This window comes from Salmo trutta, chromosome 15, assembly GCF_901001165.1.
Source record: "Salmo trutta chromosome 15, fSalTru1.1, whole genome shotgun sequence".
NCBI lineage: Eukaryota > Metazoa > Chordata > Actinopteri > Salmoniformes > Salmonidae > Salmo > Salmo trutta.
In genome coordinates this window covers 64077409-64099536 of record NC_042971.1, presented here as the reverse complement: position 1 = coordinate 64099536, position 22128 = coordinate 64077409, and the positions used below count along the sequence as shown (strand labels likewise).

At 43.5% G+C, this 22128-nt stretch overlaps 1 protein-coding gene across 1 annotated transcript in view; it reads left to right on the top strand.

Annotated features, from left to right (window-relative positions):
• Nucleotides 1-716: 716 nt before the first annotated feature.
• The window catches only part of LOC115149541 (MOB kinase activator 3B), a 132172-nt gene continuing 110760 nt past the window's right edge, over nucleotides 717-22128 (top strand). Inside the window, exon 1 of the mRNA XM_029692490.1 lies at nucleotides 717-1336. Coding sequence (XP_029548350.1) covers nucleotides 1329-1336 — 8 coding nt within the window. The 5' untranslated portion in view covers nucleotides 717-1328. The remainder of the gene's footprint in view (nucleotides 1337-22128) is intronic.

The window sequence follows — 22128 nt, the reverse complement described above, 5'->3', positions numbered from 1 at the left end:
ATATGTAGGCTACTTTGTAACAAGACCCTTCTGAGAGATTTGATCCCAGGATTAGGCTGTAATAAATATATCTCCTCACTTTATTTCCAACTGCCCATATTGCACTTCAAAGAGAAAGCTGTATGCTGTTCTCCCTTTAGCCCAAAGGCCGGCATATGGCGATATGGATGGTTTCATTTTACCATCCAAATGCATTGTATGCAGCTGGCAATGCTCTCCTATCCCCCATGGACCTATTGGTACCTAAAACATTCTCCATTCAGGGGCTGCAAAGGTGTTGATCTTCTACTTAACTGGATGTATTGGTGAGGAGGTGATTTCTTCTGAAAATATGCTTACTTTGTTTATGAAACGCCATTTTACACCACCATGCTAGTGGCTAATGCTACTTCCTGATGTTGGTGAGAAAATGGTGTTTCATAAAGAAAGTATACATATTTCCCCAGTTCCCCCCGCCCCCCCCCCCCCCCTCCATCTCGACAATAAATCTAATTAAGGAGGAAATGAACGCCTTTGCAGCCTGAATGGAGAATGTTTTAGGTAAAGCCGGTCCACGGGAGGATATGAGTATAATGCAGGCTGCATACAATGTGTTTGGACGGTAAAATGGAAACGACTGAATATCGCCATCTGTCGGCCTTTGGACAACTCTCACTTTGAAACACAACGTTTCATCTCATCAATGGGACTGACACCAGTGGTGTAAACTACTTCAAGTAGGGGGGGGGGGGGTATCTGTACTTTATCTATATTTTTTGACTACTTTTGCTTCACTATATTCTTAATGAAAGTAATGTACTTTTTACTCTGACGTCCAAAAGTAGTCGTTCCGCTATAGGCGTTTCTACTGTCTGTAATCTCACCTGGGTTTTTCCTCTCTGTGTGGATCAGCAGTAGCGGAACAGAGGAGTGTGTGTGTGTGGATCAGCAGTAGCGGAACAGAGGAGTGTGTGTGTGTGGATCAGCAGTAGCGGAACAGAGGAGTGTGTGTGTGGATCAGCAGTAGCGGGACAGAGGAGTGTGTGTGTGGATCAGCAGTAGCGGGACAGAGGAGCGTGTGTGTGGATCAGCAGTAGCGGGACAGAGGAGTGTGTGTGTGGATCAGCAGTAGCGGGACAGAGGAGTGTGTGTGTGGATCAGCAGTAGCGGGACAGAGGAGCGTGTGTGTGGATCAGCAGTAGCGGAACAGAGGAGCGTGTGTGTGGATCAGCAGTAGCGGGACAGAGGAGTGTGTGTGTGGATCAGCAGTAGCGGGACAGAGGAGCGTGTGTGTGGATTCTACAGGAACCACGGCAGGACAGCGCAATGCTTGGATACAGATATAACTCATGTTCAGGTAACAACGATACGCACTAAAATGTTACATGTTTGTAATTTCATGTTAAATGTTTTTAAATGGCACTTTAAAGGTTCTTATGTGTATGAGTTTATACCCTGGTCATCCGAGCATAGCGTTACTTTGCTTCCATCGAAAGTTTGACCTTTGATGTAAGGCTAACAGTGTTTCAACTTTCATAACTGTTCTTTTCGGTAATTTTCTCCTTTCAGTAGGTGTCCGTGTTAACATTTATCAGTCTAATGATCTAATACGCTTGTTCAAATTGAATAACAGAATATTACTTTCAATTTCCCCATTTCTTCATTCTGATCCACTCGTTGAAATTGAATTGAAAACTGTTTTACATTTTACACATTTTCTACACTGTAAATTATAGATTTTGATATCGTTTTTTCAATTTTGCAATTGATCTTTATTCATTGGGGGGGGGGGGGGGGGTAAATATTGAAGTGGCTGGGGAAACGGGGTGATTTCTACATTGGTGGTTGAAGTGGACGCCACCACTTCAGTTCGGAGGTAGAATAGCCTTGTCTAGACTATACAATAAAGTGGGACATTTTAATGTGGTCATTGGAGGCGAAGTCACACACACACACACACACACACACACACACACACACACACACACACACACACACACACACACACACAAAACCAGCGCTCCCCAAAGCAATGCGATACTCTACCGTTATAACGGCCGCGGTGCGTGGTCAGGACACCGAATGAAGTTAACTCTTGGTAATGTCACAGTCTGCGAGGACATGGGAGTTGCGTGCATCAGACCCTACAGGCTACAATGTTATACTCAATCCCCTGCGTATGCCAACACCTTGCATAGACAGTCTAACAGCTATTTATTTACTCATCTGTTCATAATGGTATGTTGTTTTATGTACACGTCCAAATGAAGTAGCCTCATAGGTTTATTATCTTGCGTCGAGAAGGATTGCACGTCCAGGTCGGGCTCACTGGCTGCTCTTCAACCCCTGTGATGGACACCTGGTAGCTTTCATAGCTACGGGGCGTGGGTTCTGGTAAAGCCCGGTCTGAGAGAGCAATTTTACGGTCCATTATTATGCTGTTCACCATATAGAGACTAGTGTCTACTCTAGACTAGTGTCTACTCTAGACTAGTGTTCACCATGTAGAGACTAGTGTCTACTCTAGACTAGTGTTCACCATGTAGAGACTAGTGTCTACTCTAGACTACTGTTCACCATGTAGAGACTAGTGTCTACTCTAGACTACTGGTCACCATGTAGAGACTAGTGTCTACTCTAGACTACTGGTCACCATGTAGAGACTAGTGTCTACTCTAGACTACTGGTCACCATGTAGAGACTAGTGTCTACTCTAGACTACTGTTCACCATGTAGAGACTAGTGTCTACTCTAGACTACTGGTCACCATGTAGAGACTAGTGTCTACTCTAGACTACTGTTCACCATGTAGAGACTAGTGTCTACTCTAGACTACTGGTCACCATATAGAGACTAGTGCCTACTCTAGACTACTGGTCACCATATAGAGACTAGTGTCTACTCTAGACTACTGGTCACCATGTAGAGACTAGTGTCTACTCTAGACTACTGTTCACCATGTAGAGACTAGTGTCTACTCTAGACTACTGGTCACCATGTAGAGACTAGTGTCTACTCTAGACTAGTGTCTACTCTAGACTAGTGTCTACTCTAGACTACTGGTCACCATGTAGAGACTAGTGTCTACTCTAGACTACTGGTCACCATGTAGAGACTAGTGTCTACTCTAGACTACTGTTCACCATGTAGAGACTAGTGTCTACTCTAGACTACTGGTCACCATGTAGAGACTAGTGTCTACTCTAGACTACTGTTCACCATGTAGAGACTAGTGTCTACTCTAGACTACTGGTCACCATGTAGAGACTAGTGTCTACTCTAGACTAGTGTTCACCATGTAGAGACTAGTGTCTACTCTAGACTACTGTTCACCATGTAGAGACTAGTGTCTACTCCAGACTACTGGTCACCATGTAGAGACTAGTGTCTACTCTAGACTACTGGTCACCATGTAGAGACTAGTGTCTACTCTAGACTACTGTTCACCATGTAGAGACTAGTGTCTACTCTAGACTACTGTTCACCATGTAGAGACTAGTGTCTACTCCAGACTACTGGTCACCATGTAGAGACTAGTGTCTACTCTAGACTACTGGTCACCATGTAGAGACTAGTGTCTACTCTAGACTACTGGTCACCATGTAGAGACTAGTGTCTACTCCAGACTACTGGTCACCATGTAGAGACTAGTGTCTACTCTAGACTACTGTTCACCATGTAGAGACTAGTGTCTACTCTAGACTACTGGTCACCATGTAGAGACTAGTGTCTACTCCAGACTACTGGTCACCATGTAGAGACTAGTGTCTACTCTAGACTACTGTTCACCATGTAGAGACTAGTGTCTACTCTAGACTACTGGTCACCATGTAGAGACTAGTGTCTACTCTAGACTACTGTTCACCATGTAGAGACTAGTGTCTACTCTAGACTACTGGTCACCATGTAGAGACTAGTGTCTACTCTAGACTACTGTTCACCATGTAGAGACTAGTGTCTACTCTAGACTAGTGTTCACCATGTAGAGACTAGTGTCTACTCTAGACTACTGGTCACCATGTAGAGACTAGTGTCTACTCTAGACTACTGTTCACCATGTAGAGACTAGTGTCTACTCTAGACTACTGGTCACCATGTAGAGACTAGTGTCTACTCTAGACTAGTGTTCACCATGTAGAGACTAGTGTCTACTCTAGACTACTGTTCACCATGTAGAGACTAGTGTCTACTCCAGACTACTGGTCACCATGTAGAGACTAGTGTCTACTCTAGACTAGTGGTCACCATGTAGAGACTAGTGTCTACTCCAGACTACTGTTCACCATGTAGAGACTAGTGTCTACTCTAGACTACTGGTCACCATGTAGAGACTAGTGTCTACTCCAGACTACTGGTCACCATGTAGAGACTAGTGTCTACTCTAGACTACTGTTCACCATGTAGAGACTAGTGTCTACTCTAGACTACTGGTCACCATGTAGAGACTAGTGTCTACTCTAGACTACTGGTCACCATGTAGAGACTAGTGTCTACTCCAGACTACTGGTCACCATGTAGAGACTAGTGTCTACTCTAGACTACTGGTCACCATGTAGAGACTAGTGTCTACTCCAGACTACTGGTCACCATGTAGAGACTAGTGTCTACTCTAGACTACTGTTCACCATGTAGAGACTAGTGTCTACTCTAGACTACTGGTCACCATGTAGAGACTAATGTCTACTCTAGACTACTGTTCACCATGTAGAGACTAGTGTCTACTCTAGACTACTGGTCACCATGTAGAGACTAGTGTCTACTCTAGACTACTGTTCACCATGTAGAGACTAGTGTCTACTCTAGACTAGTGTCTACTCTAGACTGCTGTTCACCATGTAGAGAACATATATTTTGGTTATTGAAGTACAGTAAGTGAAGTGGATTTACACCAGGTAATGGAATTCCGGTATTGGATTTAAATAATGGGTCCCTGATCTGTACTACACAGAAGTTCATAATTCTGCATATGAATGTCATTCTGCACATGTTTGGACATCACAGCACAGCAGAGTACAGTGCAGAAGAGTACAGTAGAGTACAGTATAGTACAGTAGAGTACAGTGCAGTAGAGTACAGTGCAGTATAGTACAGTAGAGTACAGTGCAGTAGAGTACAGTAGAGTACAGTGTAGTAGAGTACAGTAGAGTACAGTAGAGTACAGTGTAGTAGAGTATAGTGCAGTAGAGTACAGTAGAGTACAGTGCAGTAGAGTACAGTGCAGTAGAGTACAGTAGAGTACAGTAGAGTATAGTGCAGTAGAGTACGGTAGAGTATAGTGCAGTAGAGTACAGTGCAGTAGAGTACAGTAGAGTATAGTGGAGTTCAGTGCAGTAGAGTATAGTTCAGTATTGTAGAGTACAGTACAATATACGATAATTGGCTTGTGCTGTACTGTATTGTACTGTACTCTACTGTACTCTACTGTACTCTACTGTAATAAATAATATAATAAGACCAATTAAGTTGTTTTATGGGTTATGGCTGGAGGGGATATCAGAAGAAGTGGTTTTATTTGTCACATGCACCGAATACAACATGTGTAGACCTTCATTAAAAAATATATATATTTTATCTTTACTTAACTAGGCAAGTCAGTTAAGAACAAATTCTTATTTACAATGATGGCCTACCAGGGAACAGTGGGTTAACTGCCTTGTTCAGGGGCAGAACGACAGATTTTTACCTTGTCAGCTCGGGGATTTGATCCAAACAGTCGTTCCCATACCGGGAGTCGAACCCGGGCTTCCTGGGTGAAAACCAGGAATCCCAACCTTACCGTGAAATGCTTACTTACAAGCCATTAACCAACAGTGCAGTTCAAGAAAGAGTTAAGAAAATATTTAACAAATAAACTAAAGTAAAAAAGAATGAAAAGTAACACAATAAAATAACAATAACAAGGCTATATACAGGGGGTACTGGTACTGAGTCAATGTGCGGGGGTACAGGTTAGAGGTAATTTGTACATGTAGGTAGGGGTGAAGTGACTATGCATAGATGATAAACAGTGAGTAGCAGCAGTGTAAAAAACAAATGGAGGGGGTATCAATGTCAATAGTCTGGTGGCCATTTGGTTAATTGTTCAGGAGTCTTATGGCATGGGGGTAGAAGCTGTTAAGGAGGCTTTTGGTCTTAGAATTGGTGCTCCTGTACCGCTTGCCGTGTGGTAGCAGAGAGAACAGTCTATGACTTCGGTGACTGGAGTCTCTGACAATTTTTGGGGCTTTCCTCTGACACCGCGTAATATATAGGTCCTGGATGGCAGGAAGCTTGGCCCCAGTGATGTACTGGGCCGTACGCACTACCCTCTGTAGCTCATTGCGGTCGAAGGCCGAGCAGTTGCCATACCAAGCGGTGAGGCAACTGGTCAGAATGCTCTCGATGGTGCAGCTGTAGAACTTTTTGAGGATCTGGGGACCCATGCCAAATCTTTTCATTCTCCTGAGGGGGAAAAGGTGTTGTTGTGCTCTCTTCATGACTGTCTTGATGTGTTTGGACCATGATAGTTTGTTGGTGATGTGGACACCAAGGAACTTGAAGCTCTCGACCCGCTCCACTACAGCCTGTTCGGCCCGCCTTTTCCTGTAGTCCATAATCAGCTCCTTTGTCTTGCTCACATTGAGGGAGAGGTTGTTGTCCTGGCACCTCACTGCCAGGTCTCTGACCTCCTCCCTATAGGCTGTCTCATCGTTGTCAGTGATCAGGCCTACCACTGTTGTGTCATTGCGTCATCTGTGGATCTGTTGGGGCGGTATGCAAATTGGAGTGGGTCTAGGGTTTCTGGGATAATGGTGTTGATGTGAGCCATGACCAGCCTTTCAAAGCACTTCATGGCTACAGACCTGAGTGCTACGGGTCGGTAATCATTTAGGCAGGTTACCTTCACTTCCTTGGGCACAGGGACTATGGTGGTCTGCTTGAAACATGTAGGTATTACAGACTCGGTCAGGCAGAGGTTGAAAATGTCAGTGAAGACACTTGGCAGTTGGTCCACACATGCTCTGAGTACACGTCCTGGTAATCCGTCTGGCCCCGCGGCTTTGTAAATGTTTTCCTGTTTAAAGGTCTTGCTCAAATCGGCTACCAAGAGCTTTATCACACAATCATACAGAACAGCTGGTGCTCTCATGCGTGCTTCAGTGTTGCTTGCCTCAAAGCAACCATAAAAGGCATTTAGCTCGTCTGGTAGGCTCGCGTCACTGTGCAGTTCGCGGCTGGGTTTCCTCTTGTAGTCTATAATAGTTTTCAAGCCCTGCCACATTCGACGAGCATCAGAGCCATCAATTTTAATCCTGTATCGACGCTTTGCTTGTTTGATGGTTCATCTTAGGGCATAGCGGGATTTATTATCAGCGTCCGGGTTAGGGCTTCATTCACACATGGCTTGTGGGTTAGGACTGGGGTGGATATCAGAAGAAGTGGCTTGTGGGTTAGGATGGATATCAGAAGAAGTGGCTTGTGGGTTAGGGTTGGGATGGATATCAGAAGAAGTGGCTTGTGGGTTAGAGCTGGGGTGGATATCAGAAGAAGTGGCTTGTGGGTTAGGACTGGGGTGGATATCAGAAGAAGTGGCTTGTGGGTTAGGGCTGGGATGGATATAAGAAGAAGTGGCTTGTGGGTTAGAGCAGGGATGGATATCAGAAGAAGTGGCTTGTGGGTTAGGACTGGGGTGGATATCAGAAGAAGTGGCTTGTGGGTTAGGGCTGGGATGGATATAAGAAGAAGTGGCTTGTGGGTTAGAGCAGGGATGGATATCAGAAGAAGTGGCTTGTGGGTTAGGGCTGGGATGGATATCAGAAGAAGTGGCTTGTGGGTTAGGGTTAGGATGGATATCAGAAGAAGTGGCTTGTGGGTTAGGGTTAGGATGGATATCAGAAGAAGTGGCTTGTGGGTTAGGGTTAGGATGGATATCAGAAGAAGTGGCTTGTGGGTTACGGTTAGGATGGATATCAGAAGAAGTGGCTTGTGGGTTAGAGCTGGAGGGGATATCAGAAGAAGTGGCTTGTGGAAGACCAAAGCACTGCCACAACACATTCTATTTTACAGCGAAAACTGCAGCAGAAGCGAACTCATTTGTCGGCGACTCTTCCGTCTGATTGGCTGGGGAATGGCTGGGGATTGGCTGGTTCATGGAGAAACTCCTTTTTTAGGTCACGGTATTATATTTTAAGTTATTAATATTTCACACCTTGATATTTCTTATTTTTCAAGCGAAGGTCTTTTTTAGGGAGCCTAGCCCGCCAGCCGAACTGAAGCTGATGCCTTAAGACTGTGTGTGATATAGGAGGTAGCAAAGTATGAACAAATTCACTGTCCTTTTAACCAAATTCAAGCAGAAACTCCACCCCCAACCTGAATGAACATTTCTTAGCACTTTGCTAGTAAAAACAATAGACAGGGAAACAACACAGCCAGTCTCTCTTATCTAATCAACTCAATGTAAATGATAGGAGCGCTCCCCTAGTTTCCTTGTAACAATAAATCCATTGTACTTACAGTACAATAAAACATACAAATTCCTAGCTCTTTATGAACCATGACAATTTCATTCACATGGTAACATTCATTTACCCATCACTGTACCTGTACACAGCCCATCTGTAAATAGCCCACCCAACTACCTCATCCCCATATTACTACTTACCCTCTTGCTCTTTTGCACCCCAGTATCTCTACTTGTACGTCATCATCTGCACATCTATCACTCCAGTGTTAATGCTAAATTGTAATTATTTTTGCCTCTATGGCCTATTTATTGCCTACCTCCCTACTCTTCTACATTTGCACTCACTGTACATAGATTTTTCTATTTTTCTTTTCTATTGTGTTATTGACTGTACGTTTGTTTATGTGTAACTCTGTGTTGTTGTTTTTGTCGCACTGCTTTGCTTTATCTTGACCAGGTCGCAGTTGTAAATGAGAACTTGTTCTCAACTGGCCTACCTGGTTAAATAAAGGTGAAATAAATGTAAAAACATTTTTTTTTTTTTGATTCAAGTTTCATTACTCTTCACATCTCTCCTGGCGTCAGTGACCGCAGGACTTCCGTAGAGACGTCTCTTCCTCGAGAGATAATGTGTGTTTGAACCCTGGGATAGTCCACAGATGGTCAGCCATCCAAACAGTGTCGTAAATGGTGATTGAGTCATCACACTGGGTCTAAGCGCCTGCAAGTCGCCAGTCAAAAGTATCACCTTCACTAATTCTTCCACTACAGTCTTTCCAATTATTAAAACACTCTTTGTACCATGAAATGGAAATGTTGAGATTTTAGTGTGCGCAGAACGGCTGGCTAGGGAACTGGTTTATACCCGCCTATAGACCTACTATATCTTGGCCTATACTGTACCTTCAGTACCTACAGTAATATATTCACACCACTTGACTTCTTCTACATTTTGTTGTGTTACCTTGAGATTTTATGTCACTGGCCTACACAGAATAGCCCATAATGTCAAAGTGTAATTAAAAATGTATAAAACATTAAAAGCTAAAAATGTCTTGAGTTAATAAGTATTAATAAGTGTTTTTTGCTTTGTCATTATGGGGTATTGTATGTAGATTGGTGAGGGGGGAAAAAACTATTTAATGGGGGTAGAAACTGTCTTGGAGCCTGTCTGAGAGACAATGCTCCGGTACCGTTTGCCAGACTGTAGCAGAGTGAACAGTCTATGGCTTGGCTGGCTGGAGCCTGTGGCAATTTTTCGGGCCTTCCTCTGACACCGCCTGGTATAAAGGTCCTGGATGGCAGGAAGCTCGGCCCCAGTGATGTACTGGACTGTCCGCACCACCCTCTGTATCGCTTTGTGTTCAAGGGCGGTGCATTTGCTATACCAAGTGGTGATGCAGTCAGTCAAGATGCTCTCGATGGTGCAGCTGTAAAACTTTTTTTGAGGATCCAAGGGACTATGTCAAATCTTGATGATGGTGTTGGAGTCGTGCTTGGCCACACGGTCGTGGGGGAACAGGGAGTACAAGAGAAGACTAAGCACGCACCTGTGGGGTCAGAGTGGCGGAAGTGTTGTTGCCTACCCTAAGCACCTGGGGGTGGCCCGTCAGGAAGTCCAGGATCCAGTTTCAGAGGGAGGAGTTCAATCCCTGGGTCCCTAGCTTGGTGATGAGCTTGGAGAGGACTATGGTGTTGAACACTGAGCTATAGTCCATGTACAGCATTCTCATATAGCCTTCCCTGTGGCTCAGTTGGTAGAGCATGGTGTTTGCAACGCCAGGGTTGTGGGTTTGATTCCCACAGGGAGCCAGTATGAAAAAAAAAAATGTATGAAATGTATGCATTCACTACTGTAAGTTGCTCTGGATAAGAGTGTCTGCTAAATGACTAAAATGTAAATGTAAAATATAGTTATTTACCTTCTTGTCCAGATGGGAGAGGGCAGTGTGAATTGCGATTGAGATTGCGTCATCTGTGGATTTGTTGGGGCGGTATGTGAATTGGACTGGGTCCATTGTGTCTAGAATGATGGTGTTGATGTGTGTCATGACCAGCCTCTCAAAGCACTGTATAATTATACATGTGAGTGCTACAGGGCGATAGTCATTTAGCCAGGTCATCTTGTGGAGCTCTTGGAAACACGTTGGGATTTACAGACTGGGACAAGGAGAGATTGAAAATGTCTGTGAAGACACTTGCCAGTTTGTCTGTTGGTAGATGGATGGTTGTATTCGTTGCCAGTTGTGATTCTCACATGTATTGACTCAGGGTTGTCAATACTTCATTTTCAATACATTTGCAAACATTTCTAAAAACATATTTTCACTTTGTCATTATGAGGTATTGTGTGTAGATGGGTGATACATTTTTTTGATTTTATGCTGTAACACAGCAAAATGTGGAATAAGTCAAGGGGTATGAATACTTTCTGAAGGCACTGTATCAGCCTACACACACACACAGTCCTAATATACATTGATCTTTACAGTGTATCTAGTTTCTACAATGTTGACAGAATAAATAAAACCGTGTTGGGCAAATTACTTGACAAATCTAAAACGTTAAAGAATAATAATACATAAATAACATGACAGAAGAAACAAAGAAATCGAAAAGAAAAGTTATTTCAACCTTTTAATAATTAATTTTATTTCAATTTGCTCTAGAATCGAATTATCAAAATAAATAAAATGAATAATATAATAATATTATTTCCTTAACAAGAAGACCTCATAGGGCTGAATAGCAAGGCGCTGCGCAGATTCATTCATTTCCACTTTTAAGGTGTTTAAAGGGTGACCATAATATACTGGTTGTTTAAAGGGTGACCATAATATACTGGTAGTTTAAAGGTGTTTAAAGGGTGACCATAATATACTGGTAGTTTAAAGGTGTTTAAAGGGTGACCATAATATACTGGTAGTTTAAAGGTGTTTAAAGGGTGACCATAATATACTGGTAGTTTAAAGGTGTTTAAAGGATGACCATAATATACTGGTAGTTTAAAGGGTGACCATAATATACTGGTAGTTTAAAGGGTGACCATAATATACTGGTAGTTTAAAGGGTGACCATAATATACTGGTAGTTTAAAGGGTGACCATAATATACTGGTAGTTTAAAGGTGTTTAAAGGGTGACCATAATATACTGGTAGTTTAAAGGGTGACCATAATATACTGGTAGTTTAAAGGGTGACCATAATATACTGGTAGTTTAAAGGGTGACCATAATATACTGGTAGTTTAAAGGGTGACCATAATATACTGGTAGTTTTAAGGTGTTTAAAGGGTGACCATAATATACTGGTAGTTTAAAGGGTGACCATAATATATTGGTAGTTTAAAGGGTGACCATAATATACTGGTAGTTTTAAGGTGTTTAAAGGGTGACCATAATATACTGGTAGTTTAAGGTGTGTCAAAACTTGGTCACTGAGTTAACTACCTTTCATCCCATTCCCACCGGAGGTGATTTGTTTGAATAGGTTGTGTGTGCAAGGTCTCAGAGGAAAGGAATGTGTGAGTGTGGTTTGGTTACAGAAGTGTCTGCCAAGCACAGAGTTACCTGGTTAAACATTGACTGAACTGAACATGGACTCTGTGTGATACTGTATATGAGGGATTCAAATGTCTAGATATATTATTCTCTCACCTTTTAATAGATTAAAACAATAAAATAATTCACCTTTATTTTACCAGGTAGGCTAGTTGAGAACAAGTTCTCATTTACAACTGCGACCTGGCCAAGCAAGATAAAGCAAAGCAGTGCGACAAAAACAACAACACAGAGTTACACATGGAATAAACAAACGTACAGTCAATAACACAATAAAAAAAATCTATATTCAGTGTGTGCAAATTAAGTAAGATTAGGGAGGTAAGGCAATAAATAGGCCATAGTGGCAAAATAATGACAATTTAGCAATTAAACACTGGAGTGATAGATATGCAGAAGATGAATGTGCAAGTAGAGATACTGGGGTGCAAAGGAGCAAGATAAATAAATAAATAACAGTATGGAGATGAGGTAGGTAGATAGATGGGCTGTTTACAGATGGGCTATGTACAGGTGCAATGATCTGTGAGCTGCTCTGACAGCTGGTGCTTAAAGCTAGTGAGGGAGATATGAGTCTCCAGCTTCAGAGATTTTTGTAGTTTGTTCCAGTCATTGGCAGCAGAGAACTGGAAGGAGAGGCGACCAAAGGAGGAATTGGCTTTGGGGGTGACCAGTGAAATATACCTGCTGTAGCGCGTGCTAACGAGTGGGTGTTGCTATGGTGACCAGTGAGCTGAGATAAGGCGGGGCTTTACCTAGCAGAGACTTATAGATGACCTGGAGCCAGTGGGTTTGGCGACGAATATGAAGCGAGGGCCAGCCAATGAGAGTCTACAGGTCGCAATGGTGGGTAGTATATGGGGCTTTGGTGACAAAACGGATGGCACTGTGATAGACTGCATCCAATTTGTTGAGTAGAGTGTTGGAAGCTATTTTGTAAATGACATCGCCAAAGTCAAGGATCGGTAAGATACCCTCGTAAAAATGACTATGTTTAGCAGCATGAGTGAAGGATGCTTGTTGCGATATAGGAAGCCAATTCTAGATTTAATTTTGGATTGGAGATGTTTAATGTGAGTCTGGAAGGAGAGTTTACAGTCTAACCAGACACCTAGGTATTTGTAGTTGTCCACATATTCTAAGTCAGAACGGGCGGGCGGGTGCGGGCAGCGATCGGTTGAAGAGCATGCATTTAGTTTTACTTATATTTAAGAGCAAGTAAAACAGTGTCGTATTCAATATATATCATAGATATTCATAAGGGTTGCTATAGCGTCGCTATAAGTCCTTAATGGGAAGGAAACGGTACAGTAGTAAACCTGCTTTACACATTGTATTCTCCTACTCAAACGACATTGTGACGTCCTGACCAGTAAAATGAGTTATTTGTTATTGTAGTTTGGTTAGGGCGTAGCAGGGGGTGTTTGTTTTGTGTGTTTCTGGGTTTTTGGTTTATGTTCTATGTTTTCTATTTCTATGTGGGTTTTCTAGTTTTTCTATTTCTATGTTAGTTTTGGGAACGACCTCCAATTAGAAGCAGCTGGTTGTCGTTGCTTCTAATTGGAGGCCATATTTAAGTGGGTTTATTTTCTCCTGTGTTGGTGGGTGGTTGTTCCATGTGTAGTCATTGTACCTTACAGGACTGTTTTTCGTCGTGCTTTTGTTCAGTGTTCATTTCTTTAATAAATTAAGAAGATGATTCACATCCCCGCTGCAGTTTGGTCCGATCATTACGACGCTTATGACAGACACGCAGTCATCCAATGGGACCAAGGCAGAGTTTGATGCATTTTTAACATGGCTGCCGTTTTGAGGAAGCACACACGGCTTCATGAGTTTTGACTCAGGCTTTTTTAAAGCTTCAGCACTTTAAATTTTACCATGATGGTGGCTTCCAGATGCTACTCCTAAAGGGCCAACTGTTGGGGCCGTAAAAAAAAAAAAACACTCATCTCACACAGCCGGACTCTTATCATTATACAGAAAAGTTGTACTCTATTGTGGTCAATGTCATATACTGTAGAATCGGGAGACTGTTACTTTAAGTTTTTCAAGTTTTATTTGGCACATTGCACGAGTACAGTGAAATGCTTAACTCGAAAGCACTACACGACAGTGCAGTATTCAATATTATACAAAATATAATAATATTAAGAAATAATAAGAAATAAACAAGAAAAAAACACAAGAACTAAAAGAGGAAGCTATATACAGGGTTGGAGGGTGTGTGTGTGTGTGTGTGTGTGTGTGTGTGTGTGTGTGTGTGTGTGTGTGTCAGTTTAGGTGTGATAGGCAGATATACAGTACATGTAGACATAGCTGAAAGGTGACTGGTAGCAGGAATATATAAATACTGATGGTAATATACTAGTGGTAATATATACAGGTAGACATAGCTGAAAGGTGACTGGTAGTAGGAATATATAACTACTTATGGTAATATACTAGTGGTAATATATACAGGTAGACATAGCTGAAAGGTGACTGGTAGTAGGAATATATAACTACTTATGGTAATATATACAGGTAAGCAGGTGTAATACTGACCAGTGGCAGGATAAATAGATAAATACTAATGGTAATAGAATTGAATGAAGCTGTTTAGGAGTCTGTTGGTCTGAGCCTTGATGCACCGGTACCGCCTGCCGGACGGGAACATGGAGAACAGTCTTATGGCCAGGGGATAGAAGCTGTTTAGGAGTCTGTTGGTCTGAGCCTTGATGCACCGGTACCGCCTGCCGGACGGGAGCATGGAGAACAGTCCACTTCTGAGGTGGCTGGAGTCTTTTGGGCCTTTCTCAGACACCGCCTGGCGTGTACATCCTGGATGGCTGTTAGCTCACCCTCAGTGATGCACTGGGCCGTCCGCACCACCCTCTGTAGGGCCTTCCAGTCGAGAGCGGGTCAGCTTGGCAAAGGTGTTGTTGCCTACCCTTACCACCTGGGGGGGGGGGGCCGTCAGGATGTCCATGATCCAGTTGCAGAGGGAGGTGTTTAGTCCCAGAGTCCTTAGCTTAGTGATGAGCTTCGTGGGCACTATGGTGTTGAACGCTGAGCTGTAGTCAATAAACAACATCCTCACATAGATATAGCTCTTTTCTATGTGGGAGAGAACAGCGTGGGGTACAACTGAGATTGCGTTGTCTGTGGATCTGTTGGGTCATTATTCAACTTGGAGTGGGTCTGGGGATGATGGAGTTGATGTGAGCCATAACCAGCCTTTCAAAGCACTTCATGATTACAGATGTGAGAGCTACAGGGTGGTTAGTCATTGTGGCAGGATACCTTCACATTTTTGGGGGAACAGGAATGATCGTAGTCAACTCGAAACGTGCTGGGATTTGAGACTGGGAGAGGGAGAGGATGAAAATGTCAGTGAAGATGCCTGCCAGCTGGTCTGCACATGCCCTGATGACACGCCCTGGAAAACCATCTGGCCAAGCGGTCTTACGAGTGTTGACCTGTTTAAAAACCTTACTCACGTTAGCCTCGGAGAAAGAGGGATCGCTCATTCTTCATGATCAGTGGGGTGCCTGCAGGGCTCTGTGTTGTTGTTGTGAAAGGGTGCATAAAAGGCATTTAGTTGGGCAGATCATGGCTAGGGATTCCTTTGTTGTCCGTAATGCACTGTAGCCCCTGTCACATCCGTTGAGGGTCGGAGACGTGTTAATAGGATTCCACCTTGCTCCGATATTGTCATTTTGGCTGTTTGACGGCTCTGAGGAGGTCATAGCAGGACTTCCTGTACGCGTTCGTGTCCTCAGATGAAGCCTCGGGATTGGCTGCGATAGCCCTGTGAGCGGTAGCTCTGTTCTTTAGCTTTTAGCGTACAACTCAGTGTTTAACCAGGGCTTTTGATTGGGGAAGCAGAGAACCTTCACTGTGAAGACAACGTTGGCGATGCATTTCCTGACCAATCAGGTGACCGAGGTGGTTAGCTCGTCGACGCTATTGGCGGAGTCCCGGAACATATTGATAAATCTGATAAATCTGAGTTATACATTTTTGGGTGATCTTGATGGGTTGATGGGTTGGGTTGATTCCAGCTTCTGATAGGCTGAACAAAATGGTGCCGACAGAGAGGGCTCGGTTCTAGCTCTTAGGAAACTTAGCCCACAAAATGTTTTGTGTTATTACATACAGCCGGGAAGAAGTATTGGATATCAGAGCGGCAGTAACTCACCAGCATTACGACCAGGAATACGACTTTCCCGAAGCAGATCCTTTGTTTTCACCCCCCAGGGCAATTGAACTGATTCCAGAGGCCGACCCAAAACAACGCTGGTAGAGGAGAGGTACTCGGAGTGGTCTTCTGGTCCGACTTAGGAGGCGCGCACAACACCCACCGCTTCTGAGTATGTTACTCGCTAATGTTCAGTCTCTGGACAATAAAGTTGATGAGCTCAGGGTGAGGGTTTCTTTCCAGAGAGACATCAGGGATTGTAACATACTCTGTTTCACAGAAACATGGCTCTCTCGGGATATACTGTCTGAGTCCGTACAGCCAGTTGGGTTCTCGGTTTGCAGACAGGAATAAATATCTCTCCAGGAAGAAGAAGTGCGTGTTTCATGATTAACTACTCATGGTGTGATTGTGATAACATACAGGAACTCAAGTCCTTTTGTTCACCCGACCTAGAATCCCTCACAATCAAATGCCGACCATATTACCTCAAAAGATAATTATCTTATAGTCACAGCCGTGTATATTCCCCCTCAAGCTGATACCACGACGGTCCTCAAAAAACTTCACTGGACTTTATGCAAACTGGAAACCACATATCCTGAGGCTGCATTTAATGTAGCTGGGGATTTTAACAAAGCAAATTTGAAGAAAAGGCTACCAAAGTTCTATCAACACATTGACTGTAGTACTCGCGCTGTTAAAACACTCGACCACTGCTACTCCAACTTCCGGGATGCCTACAAGGCCCTCCCCCGCCCTGCCTTCGGCAAATCTGACCACAACTCCATTGTGCTCCTCCCTTCCTATAGGCAGAAACTCAAACAGGAAGTAGGAGTGCTAAGGACTATTCATCGCTGGTCTGACCAATCGGGAATCCACACTTCAAGATTATTTTGATCACACGGACTGGGATATGTTCCGGATAGCTTCCGAGAATAATATAGACAAATACACTGATACGGTGACTGAGTTTATCAGGAAGTGTATAGGAGATGTTGTACCCACTGTGACTATTAAAACCTACCCTAACCAGAAACCGTGGATAGATGGCAGCATTCGAGCAAAACTGAAAGCTAGAACCACTGCATTTAACCATGGCAACATGACTGGGATTATGGCAGAATACAAACAGTGTAGTTATTCCCTCCGCAAGTCAATCAAACAGGCAAAATGTCAGTGTAGGGACAAAGTGGAGTCGCAATTCAACAGCTCAGACACATCACGGACTACAAAAGGAAAACCAGCCACGTCCATGACACCAGCTTCTGGACAAGCTAAACACCTTCTGATATTACTACACAGATCATACACGTAACGTCAGCTAGCGAGCCAACCAGCTAACGTTAGCTAGCTAGCTAACAGTACACTTTAACTTGAAATGAAAATGACTTTCTGACAAAAGTAGAAACGTGTAACATCTGAAAATGTAGCTAGCTAGACTCTCTTACCCTTATACATGGATGGACGCTTCTCCCTCTCTGTCATGGATGTCATGGTTGCCCTTAGTTTAAAGATGTAATCCGGAGCCTTCTGTGTGTTCTCTTTTTGACTCTGTCTGCATATTTGCAATCAAACGCAAGAATGTACTCCATCTCCATAGCTATCATCCTCTAATTCCACTGATTTCAAATCTCGGTCCTCTAGAAAGTGTAGAGCAACACTTATGCAGTTCTACTACGTGATATCTTTATACTCACCAGCTCATGTTATAGACAGAAGCATGCTACATGGCAGACCAATCCAAACTCATCTCACTACACATGTCCAGCCCAGTCATTATCTCAGCCAATCATGGCTAGCAGGAATGTTGCTGACTTTTTCCGTGGCTAAACAAACTAGACTCGTAATTTAACAATTTTATTCATATTTTACAGATGGCATACATGTTTGTTATTAAGGCACATACAAGTTTACATGTTCCAGAAGGCATTTCTGCCCAAAAAAACCCACATTTTTATGTTTTTTAAAGTTTATGTTCAAATGGCTCTCCTGTGAATTAAATTGTTTTATTACTAGGCAAGTCAGTAAATTCTTATTTACAATGACAGCCTACCAAAATGCAAAAGGCCTCCTGCAGTGACGGGCTGAAATTAAAAATAATTGTTTTTATAAAATATAAATATAGGACATGTTCCAGAGAGACAAACACAACATTACATAAAGAGAGACCTAAGACAGCAACATAGCAAGGCAGCAACACATGACAACACAGCATGGTAGCAACACAACATGACAACAACATGGTAGCAACACAACATGGTAGCAGCACAAAACATGGTACAAACATTATTGTGCACAGACAACAGCACAAAGGGCAAGAAGGTAGAGACAACAATACATCATGCAAAGCAGCCACAACTGAGTCTTTGAGTGAAGATATTAAGATACAACTGTCCAGGTTGAGTGTTTGTTGCAGCCCGTTCCAGTCGCAAGCTGCAGCGAACTGAAAAGAGGAGCGACCCAGGGATGTCGCTGCTCTTAAAGGATGCATGTTTTAGAATATTTTAGTTCCGTCCAGGCTTCCTTCTTTTCACTCTGTCATTTAGTTTAGTATTGTGGAGTAACTACAATGTTGTTGGCATCACGTGTCTTAGTGATGCGGAATTAAAATCCCCGGAAACAAGAACAGCAGCCTCCAGGTCCATGGGTTTCCTGCTTGTTTATAGCCTGGTACAGTTTGAATTAAAATCCCCAGAAACAAGAACAGCAGCCTCCAGGTCCATGGGTTTCCTGCTTGTTTATAGCCTGGTACAGTTTGAATTAAAATCCCCGGAAACAAGAACAGCAGCCTCCAGGTCCATGGGTTTCCTGCTTGTTTATAGCCTGGTACAGTTTGAATTAAAATCCCCGGAAACAAGAACAGCAGCCTCCAGGTCCATGGGTTTCCTGCTTGTTTATAGCCTGGTACAGTTTGAATTAAAATCCCCGGAAACAAGAACAGCAGCCTCCAGGTCCATGGGTTTCCTGCTTGTTTATAGCCTGGTACAGTTTGAATTAAAATCCCCGGAAACAAGAACAGCAGCCTCCAGGTCCATGGGTTTCCTGCTTGTTTATAGCCTGGTACAGTTTGAATTAAAATCCCCGGAAACAAGAACAGCAGCCTCCAGGTCCATGGGTTTCCTGCTTGTTTATAGCCTGGTACAGTTTGAATTAAAATCCCCGGAAACAAGAACAGCAGCCTCCAGGTCCATGGGTTTCCTGCTTGTTTATAGCCTGGTACAGTTTGTTAATTGTCTGCTTGTTGTTTTTGTTGTCCTGAGATAGAATGTATACAAACAACAGTCACGATAATGAAAACTCTCTCGGGGTAGAAGGATCTGCATTTCATCACCAGTCATACCAAGACTGTCTAGACTTCCACACCTTTTGTTGCTGTTGATGGTTCTGGAATGTTTATAGCTTATCTTCAGAACCCTCTTTGGCTTCCACATTACAGCTCTGAAATACCAGTGAGTTGGTGGCCATTTAAAAACACAGGATTAGGTTAAGGTATTGAGTGATTGGACTCTGCCCTCGTCATCAGATGATGATCCATTGAAATCACGGCCTTGGTTCACACAGGGCCGTGTTCTTTGGTATACATGTCATTCTGTCTGTATATGCCATGCCATTTAAACACAGTCTGCATTGTCAGATGTAATCTTGCTCTATCTACAAAAACAAACAGACATTAATTAGTGTTGTTGCGATCTGTGAGAAAAGTAAATAATGTGGGAATACAATTGTAACCTGGATTCCTACCATAATATCACTGGAGACCAGATAGATGACCTCAGACCTTGGATATTCCAGGATGAGATAGTGAAGGCTTTGTGTTCCATAAAGTGGCCAATGTTGTTGGTCGTGTGGTTTGGCCTCAGGCCACTCTATCGGTCTCTCTCTCTCTGTCTCTCTCTCTGCTCTCTCTCTCTCTCTCTCTTTCTCTCTCTCTCTTTCTCTCTCCTCTCTCTCCTCTCTGTCTCTCTCCTCTCTCTCCCCTCTCTCTCTCCTCTCTCTCTCTCTCTCTCTCTCTCTCTCTCTCTCTCCTCTCTCTGTATCTGTCTCTCTCTGTGTCTCTGTGTCTCTCTCTCTCTGTGTCTCTGTCTCTGTTTCTCTCTGTGTCTGTGGCTCTCTCTCTCTCGCTCTGGCTCTGGCTCTCTCGCTCTGGCTCTCTCTCTCTCTTTGTCTCTCTCTCGCTCTGTCTCTGTCTCACTCTCTCTCTCTCTCACTCTCAATTCAATTCAAGGGCTTTATTGGCATGGGAAACATGTTAACATTGCCAAAGCAAGTGAAGTAGCAAGGCTATGCTCACTGAGTCTGTACATAAAGTTTTCCTTCAAATTGGGTCAGTCAGTGGTCAGCTATTCTGCCACTGTGTACTCTCTGTTTAGAGCCAAATAGCATTCTAGTTTGCTCTGGGTTTTTTTTGTTAATTCTTTCCAACGTGTCAAGTAATTGTCTTTTTGTTTTCTCATGATTTGGTTGGGTCTAATTGTGTTGCTGTCCTGGGGCTCTGTGGGGTGTGTTTGTGTTTGTGAACAGAGCCCCAGGACCAGCTTGCTTAGGGGACTCTTCTCCAGGTTCATCTCTCTGTAGGTGATGGCTTTGTTATAGAAGGTTTGGGAATCGCTTCCTTTTAGGTGGTTGTAGAATTTAACGGCTCTTTTCTTGATTTTGAGGTATCGGCCTAATTCTGCTCTGTATGCATTATTTGGTGTTCTGCATTGTACATGGAGGATATTTTTGCAGAATTCTGCATGCAGAGTCTCAATTAGGTGTATGTCCCATTTTGTGAATTCTTGGTTGGTGAGCGGACCCCAAACCTCACAACCATAAAGGGCAATGGGTTCTATAACTGATTCAAGTATTTTTAGCCAGATCCTAATTGGTATGTCGAATTTGATGTTCCTTTTGATGGCATAGAAGGCCCTTCTTGCCTTGTCTCTCAGATCGTTGGCAGCTTTGTGGCGCTGATGTTTAGGCCGAGGTATGTATCGTTTTTTGTGTGCTCTAGGGCAACGGTGTTTTTTGTTTCGTTGGTTATGTTGTCATAGTTGTGCCTAGAGGCGCATAATGGTGAGGGAATGCTGTCACCTCCAGGTAGGTGTTTGTCCCCCTGTGTGCTGAGGGTGTCAGGTTCTTGTCCAGTTCTGGCATTTAGGTCACCACAGACTAGTACATGTCCCTGGGCCTGGAAATGATTGATTTCCAACTCCAGGATGGAGAAGCTGTCCTCGTTAAAGTATGGGGATTCTAGTGGGGGGATATAGGTAGCACACAGGAGGAAATTTTTCTCTGTTGAGACCTTTGCCTTTTGAATTTCTAGCCAAATGTAAAATGTTCCTGTTTTGATGAATTTAATAGAGTGAGTTAGTTCTGCTCTATACCAAATTAGCATACCCCCTGAGTCTCTTCCCTGTTTCACACCTGGTAGTTTGGTGGATGGGACTACCAGCTCTCTGTAACCTAGAGGGCAACCAGTGGGTCCGTCTCCTCTATACCACCCACCTGGTAGTGTGGTGGATGGGACTACTAGCTCTCTGTAACCTAGAGGGAAACCAGTGGGTCCATCTCCTCTATACCACCCACCTGGTAGTTTGGTGGATGGGACTACCAGCTCTCTGTAACCTAGAGGGAAACCAGTGGGTCCATCTCCTCTATACCACCCACCTGGTAGTTTGGTGGATGGGACTACCAGCTCTCTGTAACCTAGAGGGAAACCAGTGGGTCCATCTCCTCTATACCAGGTTTCTTGTAGGAGGACAATGTCTGTATTTCCAATTTGATGAAGTCCAGGTTCCTGCTCTTTAGGCCAAAGGCATATGACCTTTGACCTTGGATATTCCAGGATGAGATAGTGAAGGCTTTGTGTTCCATAAAGTGTCCAATGTTGTTGGTCGTGTGGTTTGACCTCAGGCCACTCTCTCTGTCTCTCTTGATCTCTCAATGTCTGTCTCTCTCTCTCTCTCTCTCTCTCT